This window comes from Belonocnema kinseyi, chromosome 4, assembly GCF_010883055.1.
Source record: "Belonocnema kinseyi isolate 2016_QV_RU_SX_M_011 chromosome 4, B_treatae_v1, whole genome shotgun sequence".
NCBI lineage: Eukaryota > Metazoa > Arthropoda > Insecta > Hymenoptera > Cynipidae > Belonocnema > Belonocnema kinseyi.
In genome coordinates, this window is record NC_046660.1 from 138,812,874 (window position 1) to 138,835,876 (window position 23,003).

General features: G+C 35.8%; 1 protein-coding gene across 11 annotated transcripts in view; it reads left to right on the forward strand.

Moving 5' to 3' along the window:
• The window catches only part of LOC117170590, a 267,116-nt gene that overhangs the window by 52,495 nt on the left and 191,618 nt on the right, over positions 1–23,003 (forward strand). For all 11 annotated transcript variants that reach the window (XR_004466828.1, XR_004466829.1, XR_004466827.1 and 8 more), the window contains 2 exons: positions 3,875–4,103; positions 4,516–4,713. Coding sequence is in view for 8 of the 11 variants with exons in the window: in XM_033357450.1 (XP_033213341.1) it covers positions 3,875–4,103; positions 4,516–4,713 (427 nt within the window). In the remaining 3 variants the exon portion in view is untranslated. The remainder of the gene's footprint in view (positions 1–3,874; positions 4,104–4,515; positions 4,714–23,003) is intronic.

Here is a 23,003-nt window from a genome sequence, read left to right on the forward strand (position 1 = left end):
TGCAATAATTATTATATAAATAATATGTGTAGGAAATAAGATGTCTGTGCAAAAAATATAAAATATAAAGAGTATGAAAAGAAAAGGCCGAATTGCTGAAAGATCTATCAAATTCTGAGAATTTGAATCAGACTGTTAAAGTTTTTATGGAAGGGATTGTTTTTTCTAATGACATTGCTGCAGCTGGCGAAAAAATTCTTGATTGCATCAAGTCCAAACTTGGTGCGGAATCATCAAGAATCCAGAAGACTGGGGATAGAAGAGAACTAAGGTTGGACTCACTTCAGTTTGGACAACGAAAAATCCTGTTCTAAAGGTTCTTCTGAAATTGCTTTCCTGCCAATGTAAGAAAGGATGCAGCACAGCATTCGGCTGAAAATCGTGAAGGCTGATAATGAATGAGATAAGGATCAAGAAGAAGAAAATATGGAAGAGGAGGAAGAAACTCAACCAATTCGCGTAATCGAAGAAGAAACCAGACAACCTGGACCGTCAAAAAGAACGAGTAGGAAGAGAAGAATGAATAAAAAGCTAGAAATGACTCGAGAAGGATCGAAGAGAGCGAGTCGATAAACTTTGAAAAGATCAGAAATGGATTAAATATGTGGACTTGACCTACTGGATAAACTGCAATAAAAAGACGCCCTGTTTACTCTACCTCAATGGTGGTGTGGAAACGAGTATAAAAGATTATTTGTTGTATCAAGGGTTTCTGCTGAATATGGTTACAAAAATAAATAGGCAGTCGCGGACAATTGTCCAGGGGTGGTCCCGAAGGAATTAACCCCCAATCGGAGGTGCGAAAACCGTGCCGAAAGCTGAATGGCACCTAGGTGAGGTGTCTAGAACGGTGACTCTGGGATACCGTTCGACCTCTCCCGACAATGGGTCGGCCAACAATGCCAACCACTCTAGAGCTGGCGGAGCCAATGAAACTGGATTCAATGCGATGGATCGGCGGAATCTCGGGACACTCAGGTAGACGGAGCGACTGAATCACAACTTGCTAGAGTACTACGATACGAATGTGGCCCCTGAACGGTGTTACATGGCACCGCTGCATGCTCTTTGGTGCGAGAAACACCTGGAGCTATCGTACTTTTCGCAGCAATATTTGCGAAACCATGTCGAACTACTCCGAAAAAGGGTCTATGTAAGCGAAATGCCTACTCTAACACAACTAGAACAAGCCGGCAACAGAGAAAGAGAGGCGACACTAAGACCGCCCGCGGGCAGGCATCCATTAGAGGAAGAGCGATGCTTTATGACCCGGAGAAACATCAACACCAAGATTTCTATCAAGCCGAAATATCTTTCTGAAATGGAAGACGAGCTTCGCGGACATTTTTCCGAAGAATCCGACCTCTGGGCTATCAATTATTGTGTGTATAATGCAGCGAGAGCTTTAGCCGAAGCGAACCGTAAAAAAACCAACGGTTGATCATAAGACCAAAAGACGAATGCATCAACTTGCCATAAAGATAGGCTGGGCAAGACAGTGCGCATCCCGCATTCAGTGTGTGATTGACTACATCACATCTGGCAGGAATTTTATCGCCAAGATTCGCAAGTTTGCGCGCGAACTCCGGACCCCTTCTCATACTCTTAACAAGTCAAAGCTGCTGAACATCAGGCAGCATATTGTTGACAGAATACTGATACTATCTGACGCTAAGAAAAGTCTAGAGCGGAGGGAGAGGTGGGTCAGAAAATCAACAGTTTCTCTCTGACCCATCTCAACTCTTCCAAGACCCTCCAGTTACTGTCGTCCACCCGCCCAAACCAGAGGAGGTCGAAGTATTTTGGAGAGAAGTCTACGAAGTGCAGCATAGACTGGACGAAGTCTCAGAAAACATAAATAGCTTGAAGGAGCTGTGTGATGCACTCATAAGACCTAATGAAGAGTGCCCACCCATCACTACCGAGGAGGTGAAAAATGTATTAAGAGGAATGAAGAACTATTCCGCACCGGGACCAGATTGTATCAAACCTTCTGGTGGAAGAAGTTTCCTTCAACCCATCAGCATTTGGCCCGTATTTTCACCTCGTATTTAATGTCGGAAGAGCCGATTCCGGAGTGGTTGGTGGAAGGGCATGCAATACTTCTGCCGAAAATAGGCCACTCAGCTGACCCGCAGAATTCCAGGCCAATCACTTGTCTAAACACACTGTATAAGATATTCACAGCGATCTTAAATGATAGTATTGTTCGGGCAATTGAACCTGTGTGGCAAGAAATGTATGAACAACGAGGCTCAAAGAAAGGCGTAGCGGGATGTCCGGAGAACCTGCTCATCGATGGATGTGTCTGCTAAGATGCAGCATTCTACCAGTGTGACCTATCGATGGCCTGGATTGATTATCGGAAAGCTGTCGATTCGACCTCCCATAGTTATCATCTGTCTTTTGGTGCATAGAGAGATTGATGCCGCTTTGGAAAACCAGATTTACTATCTCATCTGGAAAAAAATCGTATGACAGCTAACAAGGTCACCTTTCAGGCAGGTGTCTTTTAGGGCGACACCATGAGCCCACTCCTTTTTTGCCTTACATTATTGCTACTATTTCTAGCACTACGCCATTCCGACGGGTACTTGTGCGGGAAACCTGCAGATCGAAAGTCACATTCGTCACTCCCTGATCCATTAATATTCCTCCTGGTTGAAGACGCAAAATAGGAGGAATGTTTATGGGTCAGGGTATGATGAAAGTTAAAAAAACGTTTAATTTATCAAGACGAGGGAAAATCACTTTATTTGAAAAATACACAACATACACACGCATTGACTTGGGAGAATGTAATAGATTTCTTTAAAATGTTATCATACCCTGAGCCATCAACATTCCTCCTGTTTTGCGTTACATGCGTTAAAAATAGAGATTGCACTTGACGTTAAAATTTAATAATCTTGTATTGTAATTAAAAATTGTTCTATTATATTAAAATATTATTACATCCTCTTTACTTAAGGCGTGTTCCTTGGGTGAATTTTTTAGTCGAAATGCGACGTGAATATGAAGTTTAATTGTTTAATTTAACACATTTTTCTTAGTCATCATTTTTTGTCTTTTCTTGCCTTTGTAATTAACGTTTTTATAATTTCCGTTCATCTGAATTTTTCTAAACATATTTAATTTTTCTTATTTGTTCCAACAATTTCATATTAACCAATGTTTATAACCCACCTATTAATAATAATAATTTGTTGAAATTATATTTATGCAAAAAAAGTCATGCAAAACGAGTTTTCAATTTGATTAAACTCGAACACTATCGGACGGTGTGATGGCCAGCGCTTCGGTGGGGGAACTGCTTGGGTGAGATGGCGTGCGCACGCCACATATGCTCACACGTATATGCAACTTGTACTCTCTGTTGTGCCCAGAATAAGCATCGGACCAAAGAAATTTTGGGGACTTTTGTTCTTATTTTTAATTGAATAAAGTTGTCGCGAGACAACCTATATAATAGGCAAAATAGAGTCAAATCTGCTACAAATCAGTACTATTCAAAAAAATGGCTGTGCTGGCCCTTAAAAGGTGTTTTTGGACTTTAAAGTCAGTTCCTATGGGCTCACTTTCAAATTTTTTCTCTATAGCCTCTTCACTCCAGCCTTTGCTTAGCGTAGAATTCCCAATCACAGATCTCCCTGATTTGCCGGCAATCGAAGCTTCTTCTGACTTCTCCCAACATCTCAATTGCTGCCCTCGATAGCCGCGAGCTGTTTATTAGTTTTTACTTGTAAATAAGCTTTCCACACTAATTTTAAATTACTTTGCTTACTTTTTCAAAATTAATTCCCTCTCCTTTCAATTTTAGGTAACGAGTCAGTCTCAGCCCACAACCTAAGGTGACTATTTATTTATTTTACAGAACTAATACCGAATATTCAGAAGGCGTAACCATACTGGAAAAATGCAAAATAAAGCGGAGTGGAACAAAACGTAAAAAGCCTGGAATTAAATTAACTGTGCTCTCTGTTAGCGAAGTTGAAGGGCAGTCAGTTACTGTCGAATGTCAGTTAGATACAAGCAAGCAAAAAACTGTAACATTTAAATTTGATCGTGATGACATGGTACCTACGGATATCGCCAATAACTTAGTAAGTTATAAATAGCAAATTTCTATAGAGCATAACATTTTTTTTTCAACATGATATTTGAATAATTAAAAAAAAAGAATTTAACGTCTAAATCCTCTAACAGTTTAAAAACTGCCTATCGGTCATTGCACGCTTACTTTTGCATGAAAATTTATCAATGATTATATAATTTTATTTGTAGAATTTCATTATATCGATGCTTCCATTCAATATGAGTCTACCTTCTGACAGCTATGTGCAAGAGACTATGCGCTGCGTATAAGCATAGGGAATAGTCTCATACAGAGCGCTGTCAGCACGTAGACTCATATTGAATGGAGCCATCGAAATATTTTTTTTTCAAGATTGAATGACTAGGCTGTAAATTTAGTTTTGACATTTCAAATATGAATAACTTTCTAATATAAAACAGGTAGCTGAAAATCTTCTGCCACCTTCGCAGTGTGAAACATTCGTGGAATTGATTGAAGATATTGTAAAACAATTGAGATTGAATCCTTCTCACAGTTTACCATTAGTAGCTCACGGACCACCAGATCAATCTGCTGGTGGCAGTCCTGTTACAAGTCGCCGGCCTAGAGAGCGTGATCATAGTTTTGATACACCTAAGGTAACTATTATTTCTATTAGATCTAAAATCGATTAAATACCGTAAAATGAGGCTAAGCGGCGCATGCGATGCAAACCGACGTAACAGAAACTTTTTAAAATGGATGGTTACTTTCTTTGAATACAAAATTTTGAGGTTAGGGATTGTTTTCTTTTTTGCGAATGTCAAATTTAAGTTTCAAGCTTGTTCGGTGCATTCTCGATAGTTATTTTGCATACAAAGTGCAAGAGTGGGATGTTCTCTCTTCCATTAACACAATTATTGACTAATGACTCGGATAATTATTTTGACCAATCATCCCATCAGATAGAGTTACTTCTACTGTTTAAGTCATTCGATTTTTACTGCCAATCATCTCTTCTCGCTTAAGCATAAAAGAGCAGAAAGGGATGATATGAGTGTAGAAAAGTAGCTTGGAAAAGTAATGCGACGCCTATTTCATGCTCTTGGGAAAAGACTCACTTCGTCTACGGATAAAATGCAGAGAAAGTAAAGTTCCATGCATGCTGCAAGCGAGGTGGTCAAAGTTCAAGGCCCTGAAAAGCACCCTTAAAAAGCCTTGGGAGATTGAGTTTGCCCCGGCAGATGTGCATCTTTCCTTCGCGGAACTAAGAGCCTAGGTAGGGGTCATGTTTCTGACATTAAGCGTATTCAATTTATGTACTATTTTAGACAAATTACATATGCCGCGAATCGTGGAAACTTGTAGATTCCGAATATTATATTTGCATTTTATTAATTAAAAAATTTTAAAAATACAGTCGTACTTTCGGCTAGCTTACAGACAAAAGATCACTTTTGAAAAGGGCCAGAGAGACTAGAGCCTCAAAGTACGGGATTGTTATTCAATGCTCGTGTTCCCACACCTGGCAGTAAAAACTCAAGCCTTGAAACCAAGGTCAAGGCAAGGCCTTGAATTTCGAGGCATCGTCATTTTTAAGGTAGATGCAAGACGATCAATTGAAGCCAGCCGGTAAAGCTCCTTTTGGCTTGCCTTATAAACGCCGAGACCTCGCTTGATGGCAACACTACTGTTTATAGCCCCTTGAATGCCCCTTGAATTAGGGCCCATTTAATGCCCCTTGAAGTTCTGTGGCACTTTCAAATTCACACCGTATCTGAACCTAGTTAACATAAAGACCACCGGAAGGGTGCTTCAGCTGACAAAACTTAGTGTTTATTGTGGAGAAGAACGCAATGGCTTTCAAGACGACAAGATTCTCAAAGGGTTTCGAAGCAAGTTCTCTAACCAAAATTGTTTACTCGCGTGAATTTGTATTGTGCTTCTGGGACTTCTTTCTGTGTGATGCAAGGTTTGTGTTCTACATTTCTTTTAATTAATACCACTAGTGTGAAAAAACTGCATAATATTACATCATAGGAAAATTAATTCTCATTATAATAAAAATCAATCTCAGTGAGTGCTTTTTCGTTAAATGACTTTTTTAATACTTAAAAAGCGCCCGTGAATAAAAATGTGTTGCTTAACTTAAATAAATAAGAGCAAAAGAAGGGACTTAGTGAGATAGGTGTTTTAAAGTGCTTCTACGGATTTCTAAACATTCAGCCAAAGTGAAATTGAAACGTTTCAATTCATTCCAATAAACTCCTTCTTACCGGGTGGCTAGCGCGAGTGACAATAAAAATCACTGTAATGTTCTCTGATTATATTTTTAATAATAGGTTATAATTTGAAATTCTAATTAGCGTGCGTGGTTTCGTTGTTCGTCCGACGCTTGTAAACCATGACGAGGCGAGTGCGAACCAATCGTGCGAATTCATCTTCTAGTGTAGTCACTGAAACGATCCTCGCTAGTGAACTCTCCTGCGTCGCAAGTCGTGCTTCGCCGCTGAAGCGAAATACATAAAAGGACGGTCCACAAGACCAAGAGATCAGATCTCCCTGGGCTTTGGCCCAGATTCTTCCCGACTGACACATCGCCTCCATTACCGTCTCCGTAACTGGACCACCGACCACATTAGCTCCCCTAGTAGAATTTACTTAAGCCCAATGTACGCGAATCCCTCACCCCTGCCAGCAACATTTCAAGATCTAAATTCACAATACCCACCCGCCTAGAATAAGACGCTAACTTCCAAATGTAAATAGTATTAACAATATTCTTTTCACTTTAATTTTAGTTTAATACATTGGCATCAGTCTTAAACCACAGACTTTGAAACACAATAACTCTGTCCGAAATAATGCTGGACATAAGAAAGGATGATACAGCTTATGGAATTCTAGAATTTTTCACCTTTACTTCAACTTCAGTTTTAACAAAATAAAATTTAAAAATCTTTAAGGGTTCCCGGGGCATAACTAAAAATGTTCAAAAGTGTCTGCGTCGATTTTCTGTAAAATTAAGCAGCAAGGCCGGTCGACAGTGGTACGCTCTAACTCCAAAAATACGAAAAGTTTGAGAGTTGGGAACTCCAAAGCAGCGTACACTCGCGCGCGCTAGGCTCTAAAATAGAGCATCGTTGAACGCAACTCAACACAGACACGCTTGAACATTTCTAAACATATCTTAGAAACCAGTCAATGTTTTTGTGGTTACATTATCTTTAATTAAAAATAAGATCAGAGAAATTCATGATGAAATAAAGATCACGTAATATATCCTGTTCAAGCAATTAAGAATATCTTTACTGGATGCTATTCGACCCGGAACTGCATAAGCTTTTTAACTAAAATATCCGGTTAGCCTCACTTTACGGTACATCTGCAATTTCTTTTTTATTTTAATGATTCTGTCTATTTATGTAGTAAAAAATACGTATTTTATAAATTTATTTAAGGAGGAATATGCGGCACTTTGAGGTCATAATAATTTAGGAATAATATGCCCGAATTCTCAAAATAAAGAATATCCCTTCGACACCGCTACTCAGATCTTTGTCAATACAACTCCAAATCATTATATTTTATCTAAATTATTATATTAATATTTCTTATAATTTATATTTTTCATTTCTAAAAGAAATCGAGAGGATGGTTTGCAAAGGAAAAAGCTTTCTTATTAGAAATGATAACTGTATCGATTACTGTTGGCCATTGCCACAATCTGATTTGTTTAGAATAAATGTAGACTAAACTCTTATTACAATGTTTTTCCATATAGATCACGTTGTCTATCATTGAATAAGAGTTCAGAATTTTCACTCGAAAGCATCATTACATTCGTGTAAATGTTCAGTTTTAACCTGTATATTCTATCAGCCACGGAAGAATTTTTGTCGAGCAATAGAGTGATTCAATAAGAGCAATATACCTTATTTGACATATTGGACAAAGCCTGAATTTTTTACCCCATCATCGCTTTTGTCTTTATACAGAGACCGCGAGCGTTAAAGGTGACATTAGTCGCCTCGGGATAGTTTCTTAGAGCTACCATCTGTCACTCTATAGGCCAGCTACTTCACGATGGTCTAAAAAGTTTCTTACAATGCGATATTTGCTTCTTAAAACTGCTTTTTGAGCTGCTGCTATTACACTATTATCATGTCTTTGCGTGTATTCTCTCTGAGCCATTAGTGAGTATTGAGTTTTTTGGCACTCACAACGCCCCTACCTTCTCCATATCGTTGTGGAACTACCCTTTCAATTGCTGAATCAATGGGTGCATTCGATGCTTCGTCATTTCTACGCGGATGTTTCTGTGTAACCTTTCAAGGTCAGTGTTAGACCATTTGATGATCCCGAAGGAGTACGTGAGGACAAGGCTGGCATAGGTGTTGATTGCCCTAACTTGGTTTTTCGGGTTAAGAGAACTCTTCAGAATCAATCTTATTCGTGTAGTGAAGGCAGTAGTTACAATTTTCTTAACTATCATGTGCTGAATGCCCTTAGATTCAAGAATACCCGGATATTTATACAAATCGTCCTCAGCCATTGCCTCGATGTCATTTTTGAACTCTTTCTTTAGTTTTGCAGTCCCTAATTCCCGTACATGTACAGAAGATGGGTCGCTTGATGACCTTCCTCATTATCATGTATTATGAATATATAAGACATGCTATTTAGTGTTTGACTCAATGGTTTCAACGCCAAACAGAACCATAGTGCACTAAAAGAATCTCCTTGAAATATAGCCGTCACATGTGGATTGATCTAGTTATACTTGGTTGTCCATGATAAAAATACTGGATTCTTATACTCCAAAGCATCATCACATGAATTAAAAAGTCGATGATGCATCTATGGTGACTAGATCTTTACTGTCTAGCGAGTTTTTACAAAATGAATTTTTTCTGTGAGGATATCATTTTCGTCGCAATGAGAATATACCTTATCTGCATTGACGGCTGTAAGACATTTATAAGTTTTTGGAAGTCAGGCTATCGATCGAAATTCAGATGGATTCTGAGCGTCTGTTTCTTAGGCAACATATATGTAGTACATTGGAGCATAAAGCCTGGCATCAGATCTGGGTGTTCGATGATTTTTTGAAAACACCTTGCCAACGCAGAAGGATCTGGAGCTTTCCCTTTACTTGCTCTTTTCAGAACCGCTAAAACAACTAAAGCTGTGATGTTTTTAGCTCCATTTCAAGGTTATTCCTAGCTCTTGTCTTCTCTACTTGCTACCACGCAGCATCTAAATTGCTTCTGTTCGTTTTTTCCCAAACACCCGACCAAGAGTTAGTCATGCCTTCCTACTGACGGACTTCGGTATTGTTTGAAGTTATAGTGTTTCGTCGTTATGAGATTTCCTGGAACTGCAAATGATAAAATTTATCTACATCGTCAGTTTTATGTCTATTTTCTGTTTCCTCAGTATTTGAATGAATGATTGAAATCACGTTATTTCTAAGTTGCGAATTGCCATTGACCTTAAGATCTTTCAAAATTGTTTACAAAACGAGTCAGTGGTCCGTGCGGTTGGCAATGGTCTTAGTCTATCAATTTTTCGAAAAGTTGAATAAAACTTCTAACTTAAATTAACTGTCATGATTCTTCTCTGAATATTTAAGATCTGGAAAAATCATTAATTTTACAAGGGTAAACTTTAAACAATGGTCCTTCGTTATTAGGATTGAAGATCGTGAAAAAACTATCAAATTATCAAAAGTATCAAATTAGCGCAGCAAGACCAAAAATGAGAAAGTATAGTGTAAGTGAAACCACACGAGCAAGCTGGAAGATATGAAGACTTGACGTCGTCCTTCTTCAAATCGTATGTACTCTTTCACGCTGTCATTCTTCAATGGCTCGATCTTTAATTATTCTTCACCCAAAAGAAGAAATAAAAAGTTCGCTGACTGAGATTTGGATGATGTCTACAGATTTAATTTTAGACTTCATCGATTTTTAAATTTCTCTAGCGGTAAGATGACAACTTCAATTTACCCATTATGAGAGATGCTTGTTCTGGCGAACAAAATAATAATTTAAAAACTGAATCTTTTTAATTTTGATTAAATTATCAGCAGCTATCAATTTAAATTTGGCCTTTTTTGTGAAAATGGAGGCATTATTCTCTGAGTTATCAGAGATTTTTCAGGCGATTCTACGAATTAAAATCAACTTTAAGAAAATTGACAAGTCCAATCAAACAGTGGCTACTGTTAAATTACGATTGGAAGTTTTTGATTACTTCTGGAGAAGGTGTTAAGCCCTGCATCTGGAGCTTAAAGTGGGAACTACGCAATCTGAGCATGAGGAATTAGAATACTTTTCAAAATCAAAATATCTTGCTATTGAAGGTGCTTATCTTAATGTGCGAGATTATTTGTATAATAATGAGTCTGAGCCAAGGGTTAATGAAAGTTTAAATCAGTCTCAAATTATTCGTCATGATTCCTTGCCTATTAAACTTGCTCAACTCACTTGGGAATCGCTAAAGACCAGATTTGACAACAAGAGAGCTTTAATCTAAACTCATTTACAATCCTTTATCAATCTTTCTAATGTGTCAAATAATATTCAGGAAGACTTAAAAAACGTACGGGATAAAGCAAATGAGTTATTAGCGGCTCTAAAATGTCTCATAAACATGACTCATTTTTCGAGATTAGCATACGTATTTTGGAAGCTATTAAACTTTCCAAAGCTGGCGTGAGTTTTCAGAAAAAGAGTAAGGCTTGAAAATAATCGGGAGTTAAACAAAAAAAAAAACACGCTTTTTTCTAACTTTTTTTTATAAAATCGAGTTTTTCTAATGGTTTCCACTATTTAATCTACTTGGAACCTCAATAACCGGTGTAAGAAATGCCTTAAGTTTTCAGAATCCATGGTTCCGAGATCAATTTCTTATCTTAGTGTCTTCAAAATGGCTCAATGATAAAATTTGTGCGAAGACATTCATCAATTTTTTTCTCAAAAAGTATGATCTTTTCTAGAAAGTGCAAAAGGAGAAAAAGTTCTTAGAATCACTCAAAGAATACGTGAACATTTTTCCAGAAAGTTTTAAATTATTTTTTTGATTTTGCAATTTGTCAATTTTTTCTTTGAGTGATTCTAAGAACTTTTTCTCCTTTTGCACTTTCTAGAAAAGATTATACTTTTAAAAAAAAAAATTCATGAATGTCTTCGCAAAAATTTTGTCATTAATGAGCCATTTTAAACACACTAAGATAAAAAAATTGATCTCGGAACCATGTATTCTGAAAGCTTAGGCATTTATTTCACCGGTTATTGAGGTTCCAAATAGATTATACACTGAGAACCATTTGGAGCACTAGATTTTATTTTTAAAAAAATTAGAAAAAATCGTGTTTTTTTGTTTTGTTTAAACGATATTTTTCAATAATTAATAAAATGTTATCTCTTTTTCATGCTCCTTTGAAAGGAAAATCACTTTTTATTTGAATGCAACCAATTCAAAGCTCTGTCTGTGTAGAGGCGTAGGGAAGTTGCTACAAATAATCATTGTTATTCGCTACGGCTGTTATTTCCTTCCAAGCTCAAAATGGATGAAGCAACCAATTTAGAGTTTCGTCGGACCAAGGATCAGAATGTTGTTACAAATTTCGAGAGAGCAATGACAATATAAATTCCACGCTACAAAAAATTTACGGCAGTAGTCTATAGGGCTGCAGGAGTTAATATCGGTTTTTCAAGAAAGTCAGCAGAATTTAATTTCATTTCGACAGAAAAGAAATGTGCTAAGTTCACATCTCAGCTTTTGTATTGTTGCACTTTACAACATTAACTCCTCCTTTAAAATCTAATGTGTGGAATGAAGATCAATTAAAAGAGTTAAGGTTACCGGATTCTAGGGTTAGTTCCCATCGAGTTGGTTTAATTTGAGGGGACGATAAAGATGGCTTCTGTTTGTTTGCTGGTCTTCAACAGGGCATATTGGGTTCTCTTACTGCGCAAAGTACCTTATGCCTTGGGCATATGGAACTTCTTCAAAAAAACTAATTGGATAGTTTTTTACAATGTGTGCGACAAATTTTAGTTAACCTTTGGGATTGCGACTGTCAAATAATTGTCTGGATTTCTCCTGATAAAAGGATCGTCTTCTAGAGACTTTAAAGCGAATGTGCTATCAAATTTCTGTTAGCGGAGGATGCCCAGCTGAAGGTGCTAGGTTTATTTTGGGATCCTAACTCTGATTCATTCCTTTTTAAGGTGACTTCTTCTTAAGTTGAAAATCCAACGGAATGGATTTTTTTCATTAATACCTAAGTTGTATGATTCTATAGATTGGATAACTCCAGTCATAATAGTGAGAAAAACTTTAATGTAAGAATTTTGTCTGCGTAAACTCGACTGGTACGACAGACTACCTGGTGATCTTATAATTCAGTGATTAAATTATTATGGTTCTCTAAAAAAATTGAAAGCACTTAACGTTGGGAAAGGGACTTATTCAGCTTCTGTTTACATTAGAATTGTTAGTGAAGATTTAAAATATGTTTCAATTCCTCGTTTGCAGTTATGTGGGGCTGCTTTGCTAACTAAAACATTTAAGTTTGTCATGGAAACTATGTCGTTGGATAAAATACTAGTTTACTGCCACACTGATTATGCATTAGTTTTGGATTTGCTAGGAAAACATCCTTCAAATTGACTTGTGTTTGCGCCAATAGAGTTTCCCAAATTCATTTAACGAAATTTCACAAAATGACCTGAACATAGCCACTGATCCCCTCACAATCAAATATAACAGCGGACACTAAAGAGTCATCACATTTTGAGTGTGACCAAAAGTCCATTCAACTCGATGTTTTAATTATCCTTTTGTCCAAATTGTATCGCCTAACGGCCTATTGTAAGAGGTTTATTGATGCTTTTTTTCAAGCTCTCAAAATTTACTAAGCCTAAACCTCGATTTTCAACCATTTCTCTTAAAACGATAGAAATCCAATAAGCGGTTATATTTTGGATTACATTTGTTCAAGCAAATTCCTTTTCTCTTGAGATAGAACCTTTAAAACAAGATGTTAGGGTGGTTATAAAAAACTCGATATTAAAAAGTTCGAATCTATTTATTGATTCTAGTAATCTCTTAAAGTTAAGTGGAAGACTACGGCATGCTCCAATCAGTTTTGATGAAAAGCATCCTATCATTTTACCTCGTCACCACCTGAATTTCCTGTCGTCACAAATCGTCCATTCATACATTTTAATGTGGACTATTTAGGCCCATTTGATATTCGCTATGCTCTAGCTTGTGGCAGTAATAGTTACAAAACTTTTGATTATTCGTCGGCCGCTTTTCTTGCCGACTTTCAACGATTTTCTTCAAGGTAAGGAAGACCTGTACACTTATGCAGTGATGATGGTACAAAATTCCACGGCGCTGACCAAAAACTAAACAATTTCCTTTTAAATATTAGACTGGATACTAATTTGCATAATGAGTTTGCATTTCAGGATACTTCTTGGCATTTCATACCTCCTTCCGCTCCTCATTTTGGGGATTTGTGGGAGGTTGGAGTTATGAGTTTTAAACAGCATCTGAAAAGAATTGTAGGTACTCATATTCTTACCTAAGGAAGGGTTTTATACTCTTCTTACTCGTGTAGCAGGTTGCCTCAATTATCGTCCTATTGTCTTTCTTTCGAATGATCCTGAAGACTTTTACTCAACACCTTAACACACAAAGAGCTAAATCTTGTGATCGGTGATATCGTCCTTGTAAAGCATGATTTGTTACCGCCCTCTAGATGGTTATTAGGTAGTATAAATAAATGTTGCAAGGGAAAGGACAATGTAGTAGTGTATGTTCGAGTAAAGACTGTCAGTTCGGAATACGAACGTCCAATTAATCAGATTTGTTTGGTACCAGTCAGAGCGAAAGAAACAAACGAAATTCTACTTAAAAGAAATTGTTCTAAATACTTAGTGGTTTATGACGAGCGGCTATTACTATTAAATCCTAGTTATTTTATACTGTATCTTCATGGCGGGCGGCATTTGTGTCGTTGATGAATAATCGATTAAGCACTTATTATTTTTTCTTTTTTTCTTTTTCATTTACGAGAGGGCCGGTATGTTTAAAGTTATAATGTTTCGCGTCATGAGATTTTCTGCGACTAAAAATTACACAATTTATCTACATCGTCAGTTTCAAACCTATTTTCTGTTTCCTCTGTATTTTAATAATGCTTTTGAAATCACGTGATTTTTCAGTTTCAGGGTGTGGATGAGCACCTTAAAGCTTAATAGAGACAGTGTGTAAGCAGCAGTGAATCACGATAGATTGCCGCCCTATCTTTTTGGATCAGTATTGTGATTAGCTTAAAAAAATATAATTGAACTTCAGATTTTTTTAAATTGTGTACAACACGAGTGAATGATGCGGGTAGTTTGCAATGGACTAGTTTGCCAAGTTTTCGAAAAGTTGAATAAAACTTATAACTTCAATTAACTCTCAAGATTCTTCTGTGAATATTCTTGATCTGGTAAAATTATTAATTTTACAAGTGTAAACTTTAAACAGGTGCCTTGCTGGTTATTTTCCTCTACACTCAGTTCGAAAAAGAGCCTTCTTTCATCTGTCTGAAAGGTGCGATTTTGTTGCCTTACACTACTTTAATTGTACCGACGCTATCTAACAGTAAGAACATCAAGTCTCTGCCGTTGGAAGTCTATAATCTCGTCCAATACTAATGCTGTTAACGTCTTGTTGTACTTAGGATGGATGATTTTAATAACATGGTTTATCAGCTTTCTGGTTCTATTTCTTTTTTTATATTGTGTGAATCGACCCAATTTGCACCTTACTTTGCTGACATCCATATCCAACCTGATCTTCCATGGCGTGTCTCGATCCCTTCCTGGGATAAAGAATGCATTTGTAGGCCTAGTTCTGCGGCGCAACGTTTGAACGGTTACTACAACTACTTATCATACAAGCTTTGCACCTGTTAGTTCTACATGACTGAACACCAGTAAAGCAAGACCAAAATTCCTTTCAAGGTCCTGTAGTTTTTCTGGTATTTCGTTGTTCACATTATCGTTATTACTAACTGGATGCGGTGCTAGTGGTTTCGGTAGTTAATGTTCATTATCCCTAGCACCTATACCTTCAGCTTCAATCAGGTATTCGTCGTCCACATTTTCAAAAGGGTCTTTATCAGTAGGAAGCTGCTGTTTCGCTTCCATTTTGATAGCAGATATTTCAAGAGCCGAAAGACATCTGTTTACAAATAATGGGCGTTTTTGATCTGCTAGATTCTGCTATTTTAATCTTGTGGCTAGCGCTGGGTACTTAAGTAAGAAGAGCCGATGATGTTCTTTCCTCACACTTTGCCCACTTTTCTCTGTCAAAAAATAAAGGCGGATAACATCTATGTCTAGTTGTATAAAGTGATCTACCTCTGGAGGATTTGGTGGTGCTGGATCATCAACAGGTTGAGGAAGGACATTAATTGCCCCTGCTTGATCGTGTTCTGCGGCTTACTCTAACTGATGTTCATTGCCGTCGTTTTTGCAGTCCAAATCAATCTGTCATTTAATCTCTATTGCTCGATCTTCGGAGATGTGTAAATTAGTCCTGATGTCCTTCACCTTAACGAAAAGATTTTTTAGTGCGGTTTTCTTGATATGAGGATACTTTGCAACAAATTTCGTCCTGAAACAGTATCCTTTTTCGATTTTGGGTTTAAACTTTTCACTTTCGTAATAGAGACATACCGATTCTTCTTTCATTGTAGTATCCCACTTGATGCTCTCCCACAGTATTTCTGACGAGGTGGTTAGCTGCAAATGGCTAACGCAAGCCAAAGCATCCTCAGCAGACACAGTTGATGTTCCACTGCTTACCGTTTGTCGCAGATGTTCTTGTTGGCCAGCTCTTTGATTAATGAGATCTACCTCACCATCCCGCAGCTCACTATCACCACCGTCCCGCATGTTGTGGCCCCCAGCAGTGGTTTTAGGGACGCTCTGGCGATCCTCAGGAAATGACAAGCGTTTTAAAATCTTTAAAATACTTTCCATTTTTATTTGTGGGTTTTGGTGTTTTTTTAGTCCCTTTCCTCTTCGTTCTCTGCCTGGCTGGCATGGGAAACCCTGTCAGTAACAGTGCTACCGCCAACATAACCATCAAAGTCATGAGAGGAAAACTCAAACCCTACCATGCCTAGTCCCGTTCGAGGTAAGCGTAACGAATTTTCTTCTAGCTTCGTTACACTATGAGAGGTCAAGAAATTCATATGGGAAGAGTGGGAAAAGAATGGGTAGCTAGATATATACATTTTAAATCAATCTAATATTCTTGTATTGCTTATCCAATCAATATGTTTATTCTGCAATACTGCTCCGATATATTTTTTAAACATAAATTAACAATTCGCGTTATATTTATATGTGTAGTCAATAGGTACTGTGCTTATGCAATTCTCTACAATCCTAAGAAACTTAGTTTTACCCTTTTCTCGATGCCCGGCATGATCGAGGATTTGAAGTAAAAGTTCAGGGCAACTAATAAATTTTGAAAAAAGCACGACGGATTTTGACAAAAAAATTTTTGCAAAATGGTGAATTAATTACTTGTATTGGGTTGCGTCCATGTTGGGAAACATAAGGGGGTTCGGTAATTAGTTAAAAGAGTGCAACAAGAAAAAGGGCGATACAAATTTTGAAATAAGGGAGACAATAATTCATATGCAAATTGAAATTCAAAAGACAATAATATAACATATTAAGTAACAATAATACGCCTAATGCTTTCTTCGCCAGCATGAAACTTTTAGTATTCTGGACAAAAAATTTTTGAGAATTTCTTAACCAACAAAAATAATTTATTTGGTCGCTTTCGTGACAAATGATAAGTTTCAGACTTTTTTCAAAGATTTAAAATATAGGCTGAGTCATTGAGTATAAAAACTAAAATGAATCTGCGCCACGTTTATTTCACTATGCAAATTTGATGTTAAAAACTTCGTTAAAACTAGTGGTTTACTTTGCGGGAAATATGAGAGTTCATGTCTCAGATTTTTTTTACTTTGGGCTATTAATAATGTTTGGGATACTAAATAAATGTCAAGTTGTTCGAAATTGTAAAAATTTATGAAAATATTGGTTGAATTTTGTATTTCAAAACCTTCAACCATTTTTTTTTAAGAACCCGTAATAAAGTTTCTATTATCGCGATTTAAAATTTTTATCAAAATTTTTTGAAAAAATGACAAAAATTATCTGTAATAATAAAATGAACAAGGGAGTATTTTCCGAGGTGCAGGGCACGATGTGAAGGTCATTTCGTCGGAAAAATGAGGTGAATTCGGTGGGGTTTAGAGGAATAAATTTCTTCTCTTGAGTACTCAATTTGTGGGTGCATCATAAAAGCTCAAATTTTATGACAAGGATTTTTGCCCGAAACACGGAAAATTTGTTTTAGAAAAGTGCAAAATACCATATTTTAAAAGATTGTTGCTTTCATGTGCAACCAAGAGCTTTTTTCTTACCGAGATTGAAGGAGGTAAAATTTTGCGCTGAACTAAAGAAAACTTTTGCATCGCCAATAGTCTAGGAGTTACGGTTCTTAAAAAGCATTTTTGTTGCCAAAAATCATAAGTTGTTTTTTTCGTTCTCTGTTGCTTGAATCCTGCTCTTCATATCTGAAAATGGTTAACGGATAAATTAAAGAATGCTTAATTACCTGTAATTAAAAAAAAAACATTGCCCTGACTGCAATAGGTTCGCACAAGAAAATTCTTGCTAGATGAATGAAAGCGGTAAATTCTGCGTATTCTAAAGAAGAAAAATATTCTAAAACGAACAGGTCACGACTAATTACTTTCAAAAATTCCATTTTTTTATCTATTTTAGCCGAAAATGCGAAAATTGCTTTTTTGGAAATAGCTCGTTTCACGGATGCCACACGACTAACTTCTAATTTCTTTAATAGGAATGGCATACAAACAGTAAGAGGTTCTTATTTGTATTCTGCTGTCCAAATGAAAATGATACATTGACATTGTCGTTTAAGTCACTTTCCGATTGTCAGGTATAAGAGAATAACCCTAAACAGCAAATTCACTTACCTATCTTTTTATCTTGGACATAATCATTCTTTGATGATTAACTTGGCATTATTTTTCAAGTGTACCTATATCCCTGAAAAAATCAAACTTGTCCGATCTAAGTCAAATTTAAGCAAATTATTGTTCTGTCGGGTATTAATTTACACAACTTTGATTTTTTAGGGGGTACAAATGTTGAAAAGGAATTGCTTAAGAACAAGAGGTTCGTACTTAATATCGCTGCTACTTCTGGCTGATACAGGACAATTTTTTTGTCGTGTTCGACATCTTTCCACTTTGACATCCTGGACAACAAGAACTTTTCATAAACATGATCTTTAAATATGTCTACCATTAAATATGTTAACAGAATCTTTTGATTTGACCCTTTCTCCTTTAATAGAGGAGATTTGCTCGATCTATAATTATTTTTGATCCAGGTATTAACCCCATAAGATTCTGAAACAATAATAAATTTCTACTCAAAAATTAATAAGTAGATACTAAAATTATAAGCCATTAACTTTCACAGATAAATAGTGACTTTACTTGAGACTTAGTTATTATGCATATAAATGACTCTTTTAACTATTAATAAATTTGAATTTTCCTTTACTATAACTAATCTTAAACTTTTTGGTGCATTTTTAAATAGATTAGTCGCAAATTTACCTTTGCCCCTGACGATTGTATCTATTGAGCTTGAATACATTATTATAAAATACAGTTATTAATCACCTTAGATATTGTAGGTATATATTAGGATATACCAAAAAAGAGAAGTATTTAAATATCGCATGAAAATTCTTAGTAAAATTTCTCTAAAAAATGTGCAATATAAATATATCTCTAAAGAATTGTCTTTAGTCTCCAATGAATCTTTTTACATGAGATTCCTATTACCAAATCCATTTCAAATGATGCAGGTTCTACACTGGAAGTGTCAGAAACTCTCGGGGACGAAATATATTAGTTTTTAAAGGAAATTAGGCGAAACCTATTTTTTCGATTTTCGAAAAAAAACTTATTCGTGTATGAATTTCGTGTATTGTTAAAGAAAAGGCCAAATTTCTTCTTTGAACCTCTATAACATTTGGTTTGCCTTCTTCTTTCCAAATGTGCCGAAAATTAAAAAAAAAGTTTCATAAATTCTTCCAGCCTCAAAAACGGTTAAGCCCGGACTATTTTTTAGAAAATTTTTGATATGTTCAGAAAAACCGCTGCATTTTGTTAATTTGGAAACTTTTTTGGACTGAAAGGTATAAAGGTTTAAATAAAAAATTGAATTTTGTTTTAAACAAAGCATGAAATTTAGGTACGCATAGTTATAATAAATGACAGATTGTCATTATTGACTTCAATAACATTTTTATCTTCAATTTCGTTCATTTCGCTTTCGTCCTTTTTTTTCGTTTTATTCTTTTCCTTTTTGTATTTTCTCTTCGCTTTCATTTATATATTTATTCGCTATCTCATTCGCTTTTAAAATTATACGACTCTATCACATTTAGAAAAAAATCAAATATTTGTTTTAACACCTTTTTCATGACTTCTTTCATGAGAGATATAGTTAATTTTTCAATAATATCTAAATTGATTAATAATACCTAATATATAAATTGAAGAAAAAAACGAACTTCCTGATTTTAAGATTATTTCCGTGAATGGCTTTTCAGTACCTCTGACCAGGTAAAGAAAATCAACCTCGCAGCCTTCTTTTAACTCAAGAACTTGATTCGTTACAAGGGTTGATTTTTTTTAATGCTAGAAAGGAAATTATTATTGACAACGGCTTAAACACATTCATTTTTTTTAGAATTCTGAACATAGTTGTAACAAAGTAGACTCATCGTCAGAAATCAATAGGAGCACTGACTGTGATATTCCAGACATTGATGTAGATGTTGTCCTATTCACTGATCCACTTTTTGAAATAAACTGATTTTAAATTGTTTTAATAATTTCTTTAAGCAAAACATAGTTGCATACTTATAAATTTATAACATAGTTTAGATGGTTAGCGAAATATATTTTATAAAAATGTTGTACGGGTTTAATATCGTGTCCTTGAAAAACTGACTACAGGAACCTTAAAGTAGTCGTAAAACCAAACTTCCTCGGAGAATATGTATGTTTTGCACCTGGTGTGTAAATTAGATGGCCTGTTCTCGAGAGATCGCCTGCAGGAACATTGAAGAACTCGCAAAAGCAAACTTTTTTGTAGATGTATTTGGTACACCTGTTGCACCGGTTGGATGTCTTTTTCTCGAGGAACACGCGTTGGATGTACAAGGTTTGATTAAATGTCACAAAACTGTAAAAATCGTATCGTAGTTGGTGGGTGAATTATTAAAACATGGTGGAGGTATAACCTTAGATATACAAAAATCTTCGGGAAATCTGGAGACATAATGTGAATGTCGTTTAAAATAGGACTTTTAACATCTAAATCTTTCACAATAATACTATTCAAACCTAATAAGCTTCCTCTTTCAAAATGTTGCAATGGCATAAAACCATTTTTGCCGATTTCATCTTTTTTTGGTAGTTTACTCAATCTTACAATAGTTTGATTCGATTTTACAACTGTAGACGGAGTTACACACATAGTGTCAATTATGGCATGAAATATATTTTGTCTATCTTTCGTCTTCGTGTTGGGATCAGCATTCTGAAAAATAAAGAGTAGAAAAAGGTCAATTAGCAAACTCTTGTGGGACTGTCTTTATCCAATAATATATCGTCGAAAAAATACTGGAAGCTTTATAATTCTGGATGTCATTGGGTTTACATAACCTGTAAAATAATATTAGCAGCCATTTGAACAATTCTAGCATGTTCTTTTTTTCTATGTTAATTTTTTATATTAGTGATCTTTAAGAAGTTGTTGTTGCGCATCGCGGAAAAAAATCACTATATCGTTTTTGGCAATATAAATTATAGGGTCGTCCTTAAAATGTGTCTGTAATTTTTCTTCCTAACCTATACATTTCTCGCAACTTAAAATTGTCAAGGATTTCTTGTTAAAAAATTGAGATTTATATTATTCTCGAGTATATAGTTAAGGGACCCGGAAATCTGGTGAAAATTACAAATACATATAGGATTGAAACCAAATGCAAACCAACTGCAAAGAGTATGAAGTCTCTCGCTAAAGGTCGCTTTTTCTTAAAACATATTTTTTCATGTAAAATTAAAAATAAATATGCCTCGATAGCACCGCTGTAGTGAATTGGTTCACTATTCAGCGAAGCAGCGAGCAGGTTAGGCAGTTTTCGAGTTCGGATTCTCTTTTGGGCGACCCTTGGGAGAAAAGGAGAAACTGCCATACGTTATGGCTCAAGTCTGCAGGTGATGAAACTCCTACTATGACCAACATTGATTCATTCAGGAGCGAATACACCGTATAAGAAAACTAGAGGCCCCTGTCCAAATAAGTGTGTGAATTCCCAAAAGGTTGGGTGCGTGAAAGTAGTTGAGGGTCGATAATATCTTGAAATGCAGGTTTTAAGTAAAATAAAACTCTAAACACTATAATATCATAAGTATATGTAAAGAAAAACGGTTTTTTATAATCTATTCACCCGGGATTCATACAGGCAATATTCACGCCGAATCATTATAACTGTACATTGTACAATTTTCGGCAACTTACTCCGAAAGTAGTATCTTTTACATTAAATGACAATGTACAAGCTCTCTGTATGGAAAAGCAGATTATACAAACAAACAAGATATCAATAATCTTTGTCGCCCAATTTTCTCCGAAAAATAACCGATTTATTCGTACTATAAACAAACTTTGCATGTTTGCACAGCTCAAGGGCTGTCTGCAATAACTGGTTGTGGAAGTCTGACGCTCCGTTCTGTTCACCCTGAGAGCTTGTACAAAAAGATTTAAAATTGTAATTTTTGAAACATATATTGAAATATGAAATTTAATTGCGCATCTTCTTTTCCGAGTGAATAAATTTATAGCACGTGTATTTGTTGCAAAAAATAGGCAATGATGCTAATGTTTTTTATTAAATGTTTCCCGTTTTATTTGACTTAAGGGCATGTGATACTTCGTCGTGTGGTCAATCGGGTACAGTTTCCCTGGCTTTTTTCCACAAAAATGAAAATTCTTAAAAATTGAATTCGGAGATGCTATAAAATATCATAACGGACGTCCCCAGATTTTTTTTTAGGCATAATAAAAAAAAATTATTGTGCTAAATAAAAATTGTATGCATTATTTTAAGGTTACGTCGTTTTTCATCTCTGCCTTTTCGATAATTTGGAAATTATTTATGAAATAAACTTTTTCAATTGCCTGCAAACAAGGGTAGTTCTGGGAGATTAGTTACTATGTTTATTTGCAAGTCCAAAGTTTTCGGCCAAAAATATTGTGTAGTTTGGAAGTAACGCTCGGGAGAATTGTAACACACATAACCTCGAAATATACACACGTTGTTAGCAAAATCAAATTTTTGTTGAAAAAAAAAGTATGCGGGGACGTCCGTTAGCATGTTCGCTATCATTTCCCAGATTTTGAAGACAAAATATTTCTTATCTTAGGAAAAAAGCCGGGGGAATCTAACACTGAAAAAATCGATGCTAATTCCTAAGCGCTATGCAAATTAATCACATTTTGCTAAATTAAAACTTCTTTGAATTAACCTACAGAAAAAGTGTGGGGACGTCCGTTAGCATGCTCGGTATCATTTCCCAAATTATTAAGACAAAATATTTATTATTCTAGAAAATAGCCGGGGGACCCTATAACTGGTAAAATCAACAATTTTCTAAGTATCACATGCCCTTAAGAAATCATTCTACTTTACCAACTTGACAAAATCCATTTCTTTTCTTGAATTTTTC